At 44.5% G+C, this 15,214-nt stretch overlaps 2 protein-coding genes across 2 annotated transcripts; one reads left to right on the top strand and one right to left on the bottom strand.

Annotated features, from left to right (window-relative positions):
• Nucleotides 1-1,051: 1,051 nt before the first annotated feature.
• Nucleotides 1,052-5,945, bottom strand: LOC136514117 (probable receptor-like protein kinase At2g42960). Its single transcript, XM_066508102.1, has 8 exons — nucleotides 5,666-5,945; nucleotides 4,793-5,504; nucleotides 4,596-4,700; nucleotides 2,742-2,864; nucleotides 2,483-2,653; nucleotides 2,153-2,282; nucleotides 1,705-1,914; nucleotides 1,052-1,617 (listed from the first exon to the last, which is right to left on the bottom strand). The coding sequence occupies exons 2-8, from the start codon at nucleotides 5,485-5,487 to the stop codon at nucleotides 1,534-1,536; spliced, it is 1,518 nt and encodes a 505-aa protein (XP_066364199.1). The 5' UTR covers nucleotides 5,488-5,504; nucleotides 5,666-5,945; the 3' UTR covers nucleotides 1,052-1,533.
• Nucleotides 5,946-6,488: 543 nt separating this feature from the next.
• On the top strand, nucleotides 6,489-7,909 carry LOC136511392 (vacuolar protein sorting-associated protein 53 A-like). Its single transcript, XM_066505465.1, has 6 exons — nucleotides 6,489-6,537; nucleotides 6,666-6,760; nucleotides 6,966-7,022; nucleotides 7,225-7,375; nucleotides 7,458-7,528; nucleotides 7,667-7,909. The coding sequence occupies exons 1-6, from the start codon at nucleotides 6,489-6,491 to the stop codon at nucleotides 7,907-7,909; spliced, it is 666 nt and encodes a 221-aa protein (XP_066361562.1).
• The last annotated feature ends 7,305 nt before the right edge of the window (nucleotides 7,910-15,214 follow it).

Raw genomic sequence — 15,214 nt, 5'->3', positions numbered from 1 at the left:
CGTAGGATTTGATTATTGCAAGAGAATTTAGAATTAGCCCAATTCACCCCCCTCTCTTGGGCATCTTGATCCTTTCAGCGGCATGTCCCCACATTCCTCTCCTCCCGCCTGCAACGGCGGCAGACCGCATCCTGGCCAAAGCTCGCTGGCGGCCTATCCCTGCCGCCCCCTCTACTCGCCTCCAAAAGGGGCCGCGACGGCGCTGCCCTCCGCCTGCCCATCCTCCGCTTGCGCTGCGTCGTATGGAAGAAGAAAGATGAAAAACGCACGTTGCAAGCCTATGTTTTATATATATATATGTTGTAAATGTTTTCATAAGGATGTTGCAAAAGTAACATGGATGTTGCAATGATTATACACGTATGTTGTAAGTTTATGTTCCCAATCTTTTATTTGTTTTTTCAGATGTATATTGCATGTGTGATTATTTGGATATTGCATATGTTTCACACATATGTTACAAGTGTCTTATCTGGGTATTGTGTATGTTTTACAATGTTTTTGAGGTGTGTTTGCAAGTGTTTCATATGCATGTTTTAAGTGTTTTGTCTGTCTTGAGACCTATGTTGCAAGTATTGTATCTGAATGTTTTTAAAAGTGGATCAGGTATTGCATCTCACTCCCTCCTCACCCTTCGTCTGCCTCGCCTCGGCGTCTCCACCTTCTCTCAGCGCCGGCTGGGCATCTGAACTAGAGGCGCAGGCAGACACCACCCCCTCCCCTCCTCGATGCTGATGACGCATATTGGGATGGTGTCGCGACAGGCCACCACGAGTCACGCGGGGGCACATGCTCTTTCTGTTCTGTTACATGGGGAAGGGGTAGGTCAGTAGGCGCGCTCATTTCTTCTGTTATGCGCTGGGATCAGATGGCTCCTGTTCCTTGAATCGAATGGCCCCGAGCTGCGTCCAGACATGTTCTCGGGCCAGACGTCCGGATGCTAGTCGTTTCGCTTGAATTTTACAGAAAATTCACATAAAAGAACATCATCAACTCCACTGGAAACGAATACGAAAAGGTTGAATGCTTCAACCTTCAAGCCACACTCATCACATGAGGAAAGAGCGGATCATTTTTTCTACTCGACGATGAGTCATAACCAAGAACCAGAGAATAAAGTTTCTGTACAAGCTGCTGGACAAACAGAACACGAATAGGATCCACAAGTCTCAGTCTCCCAGGGAATCGATCCAACTCTGCCCTCTACTCTGGCTACCACCAAGGAAAGGTAATACCTACAGTACAAAATGCAATGTCCTTCCTATTTCTATCAGTACCAACTATGCCCACCGCCACCATCCAAAGCGCCCAAGTATCAACCATGCCCACCATCCAAAGCCCCACCGGTGTGAAAACCCGTGCAGATTCACAAATAGGTCAACCTTCCGAACGGCCTGCTGAATACATGAGTGAGCAGGCAATAGACAACCCGGCGAACTGAACTGAAACCGAGTTCTTGAACATGGAGATCTGCTGTGCTCTCTCACTGGGAGTTAGGGCTGTAACCTCGATGACGGTCCTGACTCTCTTTGATCACTGGTTTATCTCGAACTCGCTTGAGCTTGCTTTGGACTCGTTATCTACATTGTTGCTGTGGCCCCTCCGACTCCGGCGGTCCTTCAGACCACAGTACAAGATTTAGCACTACTGCGCAAGAATTATGGTGTAGTTGTATCGATGGACCAAAGCTCAAGATGTACAAACCTCCGGTGACGGGACATCTTCTGCCTCGAGCATCCGAACAACCTGACCCATAGTGGGCCTTTTCTTAGCATCTGGGTCCACACACCTCAGTGCCACTAGAAGTGCGCGCTTCAGAGCACGAATCGCTGGTTTCAACTCCATGTCGGGATCCACTACCTCCTCGGTTCTTCTAGTGCCGACCATCATTTTCAGCCACTCCACCAGATGAACCTGCACAGCCACCATGTTATAGGGCTTGTAGCTGATCAACATTCAGATCTGACACAGCTCCAAGCATAAATTTAAAAGTACTATTGCCATAAGGGCTACTAGGTCATAAACCCAAGATATACATACACCTGAAGCATATTGTCCTCCTAGCAAGCAGATACTGTTTTCTGTGAAACAAATGGCAACTAGTATGGACTTCTTGTTTCAGCATATGCATGCGACAATAGCAGATGCTCACCTCATTAGCAGGCCGGCCATAGTCAACTGGATCCCTCCCAGTCACTGCTTCCAGTAGTAGCACCCCAAAACTATAGACATCGCTCTTCTCATTTAACAGACCTGTATTGGCATACTCAGGAGCCACATACCTGAAACAGTAGTGAAATAAAAGATGAATGGCTGTTTCCATACAAAGCTGTACAGAGCTAAGTCTTCTTTAAAAAAATAGAAAACAAAGCTCTAAATATGTAAACTCCCTACTGCATGTGAATACCATAAGTTCCAGTTAGTGAAGAAAAATCCTACTCCAGAGAATGTTCCCATAAAGAAAAACATGCAAAAAACATACCCGAATGTTCCCATAACTCGAGTTGTGATATGGCTCTTCCCAGCACCCAAGAGCTTGGCCAGTCCAAAATCAGAAAGCTTGCCATTGAATTCTTCATCAATTAAGATATTGCTCGATTTGATATCACGGTGTACAACTTTTGGTTCTATGGCTTCATGTAAATAAGCAAGCCTGTATATTGTTCAGTTACAGAAAACATCTTACATTAATAAACCTATGCATATAAAAGATGCAAAATGATGAATGGGTCATTTCTTACGCCTTGGCAATTCCAAGAATGACTTTCATCCGGGCCTCCCAAGTAAGAACACCATGCTGACGCATTGCACCATGAAGCCACTGTTCTAAGTTCCCATTATTCACATACTCATACACAAGCATCCTGGAATAACAGGATATGATTAAGAGAACGCTCAGATGGATTAAATAACCATAGGAAGTATGAAGCAGATAGATTTGAATGGTGTCCACTTTAAATGTTTAATCAGGTTGAACCTAGATGGAGAAAACAAAAAGGCTCTAATAGCATCACCTCACAAAAATATATAATTGCCAAGGTTTCATTGAATCAGTGGGCCAGCAGTGAGATAGAAAGTCAAATTTAAGGAGCATGACTCAGCTCTCTTCAATTCGGATTTTTTTTCTCAAACAAACAGGGGAACTGTGTTTCATTAAGAAAGGGATGTTACATAGAGGAGGGGGGGGGGGGGGGGGGGCACCCACTCCTAACACACACAACCAACACATCCTACCAGGACCAGACTAACTATCACCCAGCAACAAAAAAACAGGGATCAAATGGAAAAAGAAATACCGTAGTGGATTACAGCAATTTTCAGATTACTAACATAAATGTACACTATTTTACTTTTAGGTACAACAACAACAAAGCCTTTAAGTCCCAAACAAGTTGGGGTAGGCTAGAGTTGAAACCCAGCAAAAGCAATCAAGGTTCAGGCACGTGAATAGTAAAAATGCATATCTGGGGTGCCAAGTGACATGCGGTAGCAGGTACAAGTAGAACAGTAAAGTTTTAAATGGTCAATTATCTTTAGAAAACCTGCTTATGTTGTCAATTGAAGTTATGAAGACTTATATTCTCATTAGGCACAGTTGTTCTTAGCATTATATCAGACATTAACGCAAAAGTTGGCGAACAAGAGCTTCTAGAGGTATAATATGATGATGTTGACAGGCCAGTAAATCATGGCTGTTTGGCTTCTAATTAAGGACTGGCATATTTGCCTGGGTAGGAAGCTCCCAGGCTGTCAATTCTGAGTGCCAGTCGGCCAGATAGACGTGCCTGGGAGTGGGAGAGCACCCCCAGGCTACACCAGGAACCAAACAGGCCCGTAATGCATTGGTTAGACCTATAAGGCTTGTGAATGCCAAAGACCTATTGTATTCCTCTCAAAGCACCACGAGCAATGATATATCCAAAGAAAGAATGGGGCACGAGACATTATGAGATTTCAGTGAACCATTCCGTAAAACGCTTCCGTCCAGTAAAAGAATACCATCTGTTACCATGTTGTGCCAAACTATAACAGCTACCATACAAGTTTCACAGCATAAATGCATCAGCGGGTATGTAAAGAACAAAGCGCAACACAAACTGATGAATAATAGAAGTAATACGTCCGAGGTGATGGATCAATAACAGACGTACACTTCTACTGGGTACTAAAAAGGCTGGTCATACCTCTAAAAAAAAAAGGCTGGTCATAAGTTGTAAACTATTTATTATGGTATTCAACAAATAGAAAACAGTCAAGCAAAGTGAGAGAATGCTTGACTGAGGGCTTGGTTGCAAGCTAGGTAAATCATAACAATGATTACTATGATCATCGGATAAAATTCTCGAGGGCTGAAATGTTACAGTTGAATCAATGCACCAAGGCAGATGCATTCTCAAAGTGTGATCAAGCGCTAGATTTCGTAAGGGTTGGAGCTTCGACATTTGATCATGAACATAGGGTGCAATTATATGTGGACATGAACATAGGGTGCAATTATATGTGGATCAGTAGTCATTGTATTGAAGTACATATATATGGTAGCAGAGACAACAGCTTGCAAACAATTAGCGCATTTGATCAGGAAATAGCTTCACCTGTGGATACCCTCAATACAATATCCTAGAAGGCGGACAAGATTCTTATGCCTGACATGCCCAATTGCCTCAACTTCAACCCTGAACTCCTTTTCTGCCTGACCCCTACAGTGACATACCAAACACTATCAAAATGCTGAGACCATTTCAGGTTCTATACGAAAGTTAAGGTAAAAACAATCATCAGAGCTTCTTACATGTTATTAAGAAGCTTTTTAATTGCAACATCACTCCCATTAATGAGTCGACCCCGGTAAACTATCCCGTATCCACCTTCTCCAATGACATTCTCCTTGGAGAACCGATTCGTCGCATGTTCCAAATCCCTGAGAGTAAACCAATGGCCCCATCCGAGATGCGAAAACTCGGGGAGACCAACCAACGGAGACGCTGAGACAGTCGGATACTGAGAGTACTGCCTCCTAGCAATAGCATTGCCCGAGTTGCCTTCATCACCAGAGTACGAGCTCGCAGCCCTCTCGCACTGGTACGCCGAGCTGCACTGGCTCAGATTATCCGCGTCGCTCGACTTGCTCCTGACCAGGTGGCCCAGCATTTTCCCGGAATCCTTCTCGCAGTGCTTCTCCTGCACTGTCACTGCCAGCGAGCGGCTCTCGTGCACATGGAAGCTCTGCACGGCAGCGTGCTCACGCACCTCGTCCACCGCAATCTCCTTGGAGACGTCCGGAATCTGGGACACCGGGATGGTATTGGTGCTGTCGAAGGACGACTTGCTGGGCTTCCTTCGGTATATGGACCAGAAGCACATGAAGCCTAGGATGAACAGGATCGCCACCCAGATGCAGATGCCAATCACAATCCATAGCCTCAGACCAAACGGCGGTGTCCTGGAAGATAGCTCCGCCCGCAGGATTTCGCCAGTCGTCGACATCTCTGCTCCTCAGCAACCTACACAGAAGAAGCGTCGCGTCGGTACCGTCATCATAGTAACTAAGATAGAGAACCAGAGGCGGGAGAAGAATTTGCAAAAAAAAAAAAAAAAAAAAAAAATCGCGAGTATGATATACGGTAACTGGGGAGTGGATCGGATCCGAACAGAAATAGCTTACATTAGGGTTTGGAGTGCGGCATGAAGGGGAGGGGGAGGTGGCGGGCGTACGTGGTGGGTGCTCGTCGTCGCCGGCGAAGGGCCGGGCCCCCCGACGACGCAAGACGGGGCGAAGGGCGCGCGGCCGCTCCTTCCTCTTCCGAATCCTCTTCCTCCAGCTGGAGGTCTTCGCTCCTCGGTCCCTCGGCGGCGTCACGTCAGCGCGGTGCGGAGCGGGAGGAGGTAGCCATGGGAGGCCGGCCGGCCGGCTCTCCGCTCCGGGGGAGAGGGGAGGCAATGCTTGCTTGCTGGGAATGGATGAATGGATGGATCGGGAGGCTTTTACCTGTGTACCCTTAAAAAAGATGACACACTTCTGCGTACCCCTCAAAAGTTGGTCGTCACCTACATGCCCTCGTTCGAACTTTTCTTTTCCCTCATGCCATTCCGTCGGCATTCTGTTAGGTTTTGGCCGTTTGGCGGCTCTGACATGTGGGACCGAGCTAGAAAAATACCCTCCTTGCCCTCTGGGTCACTGACATATTGGGCCGCATCTCCTTCAGTCTCACCCGAGCGCCTCTCTCTCTCAGTCTCTCCCCATTCGCGTTCCTCACTCTCTCACCCGAGCGCGGGAGGACGCGGCGGCGAACGTTGAACGGCCGAGCTGCCGACGACGGCGAGTACCCGCCGGCGATTCCACCTCCTCCCCTCGCGAAGGCGAGGGGCAGACCGACGCCCGTTCCCGCCAGATCAGCTCCTCCGCACTGCCCTCCCCTTCTAGATCCTTCTAGGCCTCACCAGATCCTCCGAGCGCGGACGCCCGGGGCGGAGATCTCGCCGGAGAAATGGACAAGTCCAGCGCTCTCGAATACATCAACCAGATGTTCCCCACAGGTACGCACGCTCCCGCTCGAATCGAATCGGTGTTTCCTCGCTCGCACGGGGACTTTGCTCGTGATGCTGTGCTGTTGTTCGGAGCTCCTAGGGTAACAATTTGCTTCTGGTTTTCCGGTGACCTGCAGAGGCGTCGTTGTCGGTCGTGGAGCCGCTGATGCAAAAGATACAGAGTGAGATTCGCCGAGTGGACGCTAGCATCCTCGCAGCTGTCCGACAGCAGGTTTGGCCTCCTTGTTCTGTGTCATGCAGTGATGCTATTTGTAATGTGTGCACTCTTTGTTCTGGAACAGTTAAACTGAACTGACCAAACTGACGTGTTTCATAATTTGATCAGTGCTATGTCAATGCAATTGCTCCAAATGAAATTATGCTTTTGCTCATTGTTATGCTACACCGGATAATGGGAAGAATGTTTTACTTAACAGAGCAACTCGGGAACCAAGGCCAAGGAAGAACTTGCTGCTGCAACAAATGCTGTTCAGGTCGATTTTTTTTTTCACTTGTTATGCACTATTAAGATTTCTCACTATGAAGCTATTGTATCAGTTGACTAAGCATCGTGCCTGCTGCCTGGTCAGATAACTGGATTAGTAAAACAAACTGGTTTCTGCATTTGTTGCAGCAATTAATAGTGCATTACAAGTGAAATAAAAACAAAGTTCTGATCAAATTTGGTACTAACAGGAATTAATGCACAAGATACATGAAATAAAAACAAAGGATGAACAAAGTGAAACTATGGTTCAAGAAATCTGTCGCGACATCAAAAAGTTGGATTGCGCTAAGAGGCACATAACAACTACAATAACCGCTCTTCACCGTCTTACTATGCTTGGTTAGTTTCCCTCCCTCTCTTTCTGTGTTGTGGAATAGCAAAGGACACCAACCTCATCTAAATCATGTTAACTTATGTACAGTTTTGGCTGTTGAGCAACTTCAGGTTATGGCGTCAAAACGGCAGTATAAAGAAGCAGCTGCACAGCTGGAGGTAAGAATGATTTAATTAGCTGATAAACCTGTAAAAGCTCTAGAAATGATTTCAATGTCTGGAATATTTTAACACTTGTAGTGATTGTTTTGCATGATTCTGCACATGATTTCCAACCAATTTCTAACTCTGTTCCAGGCAGTGAACCAACTATGCAGTCATTTTGAAGCCTATAGAGATGTGCCCAAGATAACAGAGCTGAGAGAGAAATTCAAGAATATCAAGAAAATCCTCAAATCTCATGTATTTTCAGATTTTTCAAGGTATATAACAATTAGACTTTTTGGTCATTGTGGAAAAGATACCAGACTAGTACCTGTTAGTGGCACTACCAGTTTCTGGCTAATTCCTGAACAGGAAACTAAGAAAATGACAAATTGAGTCCATGTGTCAGCTCAAAACAGGTGATCCAGGAACATGTGTAATTGATGGTTCATGTTAGTGATGTGAACAAACTCTAGTAATTTAGTTTCTATGTGTAAACTATAAGTGATGTGATCAAACACCATATGTTGTTGGTGATGAAACACATTATGCTACCAGTTATGTGATGGATGAGTGAACTGTTAGTTTCTTTGTCTTAATGTCGTTATGAATCATGAGAAGCATTCATTCATTCATCTATTCATTCATGCATTGATTGATCCATACATCCATGAAAACTCACACACACACAACAGCAGCCTACTTCTTGAAAATAGCATACAAAGCAAGCATCAAGCACAAATACACAAGTTTTTCAATCCTCCTAAGCTGCTGCTGCACCCTCTTGTCCATTGGTGCATGGCCTTCAACTACAGCTGCCTGGGAACCTTCCTGCAAGATGGCCAGAGGAGGAGCTGTGGGAAAACCAATTGGCCTGGCAATGGCACAGGGGAAACAAAAAAGTTCAGACGCCCATACAAGCCCAAGGGCAACTGAGTCATTCTCCAGAGCCGTTACCCACCGTTAGGAGCAAACGCCGACGGAATGGCGTGAGGGAAAAGAAAAGTTCGAGCGAGGGCATGTAGGTGACGACCAACTTTTGAGGGGTACGCAGGAGTGTGGCATCTTTTTTAAGGGTACACAGGTAAAAGCCTCATGGATCGGGGAGGTGGAGAAAAGGGCCGACAGTACAAGGGAAGCAAGCAAGCACACAATAATAAAGTTTGCACACTACACTGATGACTGATTCGGCTATGTTCGGCGCTGCTCGTAAAGCCCCCGTGCTGATGCGTACCACTGATTCGTGGGGAGGAAAAACACTCGCTTATAAGCCGGCTTATATATAATGACAGCTGAACACTTTTAGGGCTTGTTTGGTTGGGTGAAATTCAATCAGGAATCCTTTCAGCTAATTAAAACTAGTATAGATTAGTGAAGTATTTCTGGTATGAATAGATCCCGGGGATGTTTCCCTGCCAAATGAATAGGCCCTTATTGAAAAAAAAGGCGTGAGGAAACAGAACAAAAACAGCTGTAAAAAGACAGGGGACGACTCGTGATGGCCAGACGGCGTATCTGCTAGAGGCACCCTGCACGCTTGGGTGACCTATATTTGACGGTAGTACTTGGTCAGCTATACTGGCTCCGTTTGGCTTGCTGAAACTTGGCTGAAAGTAGCTGAAAAACATTGTTCTGACTGAAATATTGTGAGAGAAAAATACTGTCCTGACTGAAAAAAGAAGACGAACAAGCCGGATATAAGGTAAGCCGAACGGGGCTTTTATATATAAGATATAAGAGGGGGTCCACGACGCCTATTATAGAAAAAATATTACTATTTACCTTTCATGCGTGAAATCCATTGTCCGGCACAGGCTGGCCGCTGACGATGTCACCCCTTGTCGGGAACACCCTAACAAGGGTTGTCGGTGCAAGGGAAGCACGATATATATGTAGACACACGATGTATATGTAGACATTTAACACATATAAGGTCATAGACCGGGCAGTTTAATATGATCACATATACATAAACGACAAAAATTTAATGGAGACATATCTTAGAGATTTTTCTCGAACGGTATCGATAGGCACATGATCCACAAGTGGTTGATCTACCTTGTTTGTCTCTTTTCATACAACAGCTACGTGAAAAAGGTTAAAATGCATAGAGTAAAAGAAGCGATGCATGAAAAGGGAAACAAATTAGGATTCAATGTAACTGGGGACGAACCATCCGCACTACCACGTGAGTGGGGAAGTTTTTTTTAATTTGTACAACCAAAGCTAGTCAATGCCACGTAGGGTGTGATCTTACATGTAATAATACTTTGTTTGCTTCGAAGCCTCTAGACAGCACACACACCATGCACCGATTCCAGCTCCAGGCTTCCAAAATCAGACAACTGGGAACACTCCGAAGTCCGAACACCAATCAATGTTCAGCCTGTTCGGTTGGCTGGTTCATATCGTTGCTGTTTCGTGAAGAAGTACTGCTGACTGGTTTGTGTGAGAGAAAAATACTGTTTCAACTGGAAATTTACGATCGTTTACGACAAGCCACCGCCAAACGAAGAGGCTGGTTATCTGAGAGCAAAAGCAAACATGCCCTGATTGATATAGGTTAATGGTAATTATTATAGGTTAAAATTGCACCTCGAATGGTGTTCGCATATATGGAATTACCCCGAAAGTAGTTAGTTAGTCAGTCTGAACAAATCACGGTAGCACATCCGTTTTGTGGTGAGTAAACAATGGAGTTTACTCGTTTTACCGCGGTCTTAGTGCGCGGAGCATAATTCCCATTACGGGAGGTGTAGGCGTGGGACACAGGCTAGGGGAAAGGCTTGGGCATCGCACACACGTACACAGCTCACGCGCACACACCTTCCAACACAAGACATGATCCGGGCGATGGGCACGGGACGGCAGCCGTGGCCCACAGGTCATGGAGACAGCGCGGCCCCTCGTGTTGGGTGGCGGTGTGCACGCAAGGAGAGCAGAGCATGGCCGAGAACGCATGAGGTCAAACTCAAACGGACACCACAGCCCAAATCTAGCTACGTGCTTCATGGTGAAAATGACGGCAAGGCCCAACGGCTAGCTAGCTCCCGGGCTGACGTGGGTCGGGCTCAGTAGTCAGACGATGGGCGCGGCCCGGTCCCGCTCCTGCAGCGTCCCGTTGCGTCTGGTCCCGAAACTGCGTAGGCATAGCGTAGTAGTAACGGAGGATGACACCCGGGTCCCACGTCTGACCTGTTCATCTCCGGCTATTTCCCTCCGATCCTTGTTTGGGTTTCTTTGGAATTTGTTTATGAACAGGACAGCTCACATTATGAGAAGTCGACAAGTGTCCTCTTTCCAATACGTGACTAAAGCCATTAAGGTGTCACACGACATGATGGCACTTAACGAACACAACAGCAAGGCACGTTGCAATGCTCCACCCTTCTTTGCAAATATATGGCTAATTGCGATAATTGTTAGACCCTATTTGGCTCCAAGCAGCTAATAGTAAGCTGACGATAATTAGCTCATTTGGATTCAAACGGATCCGGCTAATACTAATAGTTTAGCTAATTGTTAGCTAATATTAAACTGAGTTAATAGTTAGCTAGATAATAACTTATAGCTAATATTGCCAACGGGGTGCATGTGCACAAATACTCGTCGGTTAACCTATACCAAGTGACCCCTTTATATACTTTCTCTGTCCCAAAGTAAAATATTTTTTTAGAATTGCCCTAAGTTAAAATATTTTAAATCTAATAAAATTTATATAAAAGCATCGGTATTTATGCCATCAAATTAGTGTCACTAGATACATTATAATTTTTTTTCATAACCTACTTATTTGGTGTCATAAATAGTGTTATACATTCTTCACTATAAAGTTGATTTAGCACTTTAGCCCAAGATAGTTCGGCTTAGGATAATTTTAGAAGTTGGTTATATTTATCTGGGATAGGGGGTTATGTTTGGTTTTCTTTCATGTCTATAACGACATCATGATTATATATAAAAGAAAGTTACTTGTGTACACGTGGGACGACGCGAATCAAGTGTATTGGATTTAGTGGGCTCGTCAGGCCCGCGCTAATCACTTTGCTCTCGCTTGAGACTTGAGAGGTGTCAACTCCGGCTTCTGCTAACCTTTTTCCCTTCAAATTCGGCTAGACTATTTTGTTAGTACTATTTTTCTCTTTCAAGATTGTGTTTATAACTCTCGTCGAAATCACGTCTGCTTGTCCAGGGCAAAACACAGTTTTATTTGACGAGCAAGCTAATGACCAACTCTCTTTTCAAAAAATAGTATAGTTTAATAGTTTTGTCATAAGTTAATAAGCTCGTCTAATTTTATCTAAGTTTACAGCAAAAAACTCTGACATCCATGACTTCAAATTAGAGCATCTATTTGACCCAGAAGATGTAAATATTTTTTTTCTCATGGAATTTGGTCAAATTTAGTTAAATTTGACTAATGGCAATGCAAGGCTAAAGTGATATTTATAGTTACAAAGTTTAGTTGACAAATTAATTCCATTACTAGCCGTCTTCAATTTGCTGGGAGGCCTCCAGCTAGCAGCTGGGGCTAGTAGTGCCTTACCTTAGGTGCCAAGTCTTGTTTGACACTTGATGACACCTGACCTGATTTGTGCGCCATCGATCTTGATGGAACATACTCTATTTATATCGTGGCATTATTAGTGCATTCCTAATAAAGATTAAAGTGCTGATATATATGCCGTACGAGCACAATCTGTGTATGTAGGGGGTTACTTTTTTATTTTTAGCCTTTTAAAAAAAATGCAAATATGTCCCTGGAGGTATGATTTCAAAATCTGAACCCTTGCTCGGCGCCATCGTTGGTGGCGCCGAGCTTACACGTTTTCGCGCCATAGATTCTGGCGCCTAGGTCTTGGGCTCGACGCAGACGTGGCGGTGACTTGGCAGGCTGCTTGGCGCCGTAGATTCTGGCGCCGAGCTTGGCGCCGTAGATTCTGGCGCCGAGCTTGGCGCCAATATCTATGGCGCCGAGGTGGTGTTTAACCCGCCCCCAACCTTCCTGTCCAAACCTTGTTCCTGTTATTTCTCCTCCCTCTCGGATTTTTTCACTTCCCACTTCGTCCTACCTCACGAATCGACATACTGGACCTTGAAAACTTTGATTTGAACCATAGATCTTCGAGAGTAAGGTATCCTCGCTTCCCTTCTAGTTTTTTTCGCATCAATTCGGTATATATTAGTTGGATTTTTCAACCTAAGAATCGCCATTACTTAGGGTTTCATGCAATTTTTAATATTTGTATTATACAACCGTAGGATGCCAAGGCGTGAAAAAGCTAGCAAACCAAGGTAACCTCAGCGCATGTTGTTATGTTATGGGTTCATTGTTGTGCATCAAATGGAAAATCCTAGGTTTATGGTTTAATGTTAATTGCTTTTGGTTCTTAAAACGAAATTAGTTGAATTGTAGTTATGGCCGGATGGCCGGAAATGCCTTCGACCCATTGCCTCTGCCTATTGGTGTTCCAGTGTCCATGTGCTTGTGCGGCGATCCTTCGCCAAGTCCGATAAAGAGGACACGTATAGACAGAGGTATTGGATGTGTTCTAATTTTACGTTTGAGCCTACACTTCGTCAGCGTCGCATTAACAAGATGGTGAGAAATTGATGTTTGTGTCATATGACATCTTACATGATTTTTTTGTTTTTGTAACAATTGTATTTTTTACAGACCCCTCCACCGCTCTGTGATTTTGAGCAATGGATCGACACTGAGATTAAGCCTGAAGACAAGGAATAGATGCAGAAACTGTTGCGGTGGGAGGCGGTAGACAAGGAGATGATGGAGAAGAGACGCAGAGAGGAGGCTGCAAAAAAAGGAGCACAAGGAAGAGGAGGAAAGGAGGCGTGTTGCTGCGTATAGGGAGGAGAGAGAGAAGAAGCTTGAGAGTGTACGTCGAGCGAAAGTAGCGATGGAGGAGAATCTCGATGCCCTGAGGAAGGGAAAGTAGCCTCGTTGCACTCAGTAGTCTCCATGACTTGCTAGTTCTATGGTTTATTCATGAACAATATTGTCTACTGTCGACACATACTTCTAGTATTATTGTGTTGTTTAATGTGGCATAGTATTAGACTTTTCATTATGTAGTTGTTTTTATTATTTATGGTCATAATATTCAGTATAATATTGTGGACGTAGTGAAATGTGATCACGTGCTGCAAACAAAACCTAACGAAGTAGGGCATTATATAATTCAACACACAAAACACATGAAATAGCATGTGAGAACATGTACCGAACTAGGGTACAGAGTTCCTTCGACTAAACCTAACATGCCTTAGGTAATTAAACCAAACAATAAACACATGGATGTGCCATGTGAATAAGATAGGGTTGTCCTAGTAGTGTGGCCACATAGCAAATTGTGTTGCACCTTCTCTACAGTAGCCTCCCATTGTTTGTGTTGGTGGTGGCGGGGGTGACGGCGGAGGCCCCTTATTCTTGTGGTTAGGGCAGGTGCAATATGGATCATTGCAGAGCGCCTCCTGTGAATCGACACCATTATTGTTGTCATCCTATTCGTCGTCCTCGTAATCGCTGTTAACTTCTCTTTCTAGATCGAAGATATGGTCCTGCAGGTAGTAGATGCACTCCGCATGCAGATAAATAGGTCGAGGATCGACCCACCTAGTGAACCCATAGTTTTCTTTGGCTAAGAAAGACTGCAATAAGTATGTCATATAAGTTATATAGAAGAAGAACAAATTGAAGAAACAAATAGTAATAGCAAATACCTATGTTCGTGGACATTTGAAGAAACGACGACCTCCATCTATTCCCTCAGTGAACATCTACACTAGGCAGTCCTCACCATGCATGTATTTTGGCCACTCTTCTTTCCATTCACCGTATCCTCTCAGTGGTGCCTCTTTGGTGAAATCACTTTTGCTCTCAACTAGGAACCTCTCATAAAGAGCTTCCTCAAAGAAATCAAGACCAAGAGAACCCTCCCACACAATGGTAGTTCCCTTTCCCTTTCCTCTCCCTCTGGACGACCCTCCAGACATTGGTACCACAACGAAAGAAAATACTAGCTGGGTAGTAAGTAGCAATGCATCCAGCATTGCGTATATATAGGTAGAGGCAAGTTTAGTTGCCGTTTCAATGTGTTATAACTGGTCACAAGAAGCCTCATTAGTTTCACTGAAGAGCCTATTTCAATGGACACTGAAAAGGCTAGATTCATTTTCTAAAAAGTCTATTCATCGTTGACATGACAAATCACTGAAAAGCCTAGATGTTATAGGTGTACTATGTAAGTGAAGTGATAAATCGCTGCTGTCATCGTACTCCTCGTCCTTGTAACTAAAAAGTCTATTTTCATTGGCCTCGTTCGCTTCGCTGAAAAAATAAACCGAAACACTGTTCTGACTGATTTATTGTGAGAGAAAAATACTATTCCGGCTGAAAAAACAAGATGAAAAGTATGGATATAAGAGAAGCGAACAGGGCCATTGTCTGAAAAGCCTAGATTCGTTCACTGTTACTGAAAAGCCTAGATCCTATAGGTGTACTATGTAAGTGAAGTGATAAATCGCTGTTGTCATCGTACTTCTCGTCCTTGTAACTAAAAAGTCTATTTTCATTGTCTAAAAAGCCTAGATTCGTTCACTGTTACTGAAAAGCCAAGATTCATCTATAAAATGTCTGTATGATACGATTGGACTATACACGTTCTAATGAATTTACATTTA

The sequence above is a fragment of the Miscanthus floridulus genome, chromosome 16, assembly GCF_019320115.1.
Source record: "Miscanthus floridulus cultivar M001 chromosome 16, ASM1932011v1, whole genome shotgun sequence".
NCBI lineage: Eukaryota > Viridiplantae > Streptophyta > Magnoliopsida > Poales > Poaceae > Miscanthus > Miscanthus floridulus.
Note: the sequence above shows the minus strand (reverse complement) of the source record. Positions and strands in the feature narration are given on the sequence as shown.

What these genes read in the sequence shown, in the direction of transcription:
- LOC136514117 (XM_066508102.1), bottom strand. Translation starts at nt 5,487, where the DNA reads ATGTCGACGACTGGCGAAATCCTGCGGGCGGAGCTATCTTCCAGGACA. An exon ending in AAAAAGCTTCTTAATAACAT is followed by an intron (nt 4,701 to 4,792) that starts GTAAGAAGCTCT and finishes ATGTCACTGTAG; the next exon opens with GGGTCAGGCAGAAAAGGAGT. An exon ending in TGTATTGAGGGTATCCACAG is followed by an intron (nt 2,865 to 4,595) that starts GTGAAGCTATTT and finishes CTGTTATTCCAG; the next exon opens with GATGCTTGTGTATGAGTATG.
- LOC136511392 (XM_066505465.1), top strand. Translation starts at nt 6,489, where the DNA reads ATGGACAAGTCCAGCGCTCTCGAATACATCAACCAGATGTTCCCCACA. An exon ending in CAACCAGATGTTCCCCACAG is followed by an intron (nt 6,538 to 6,665) that starts GTACGCACGCTC and finishes GGTGACCTGCAG; the next exon opens with AGGCGTCGTTGTCGGTCGTG. An exon ending in TCGCAGCTGTCCGACAGCAG is followed by an intron (nt 6,761 to 6,965) that starts GTTTGGCCTCCT and finishes TTTACTTAACAG; the next exon opens with AGCAACTCGGGAACCAAGGC.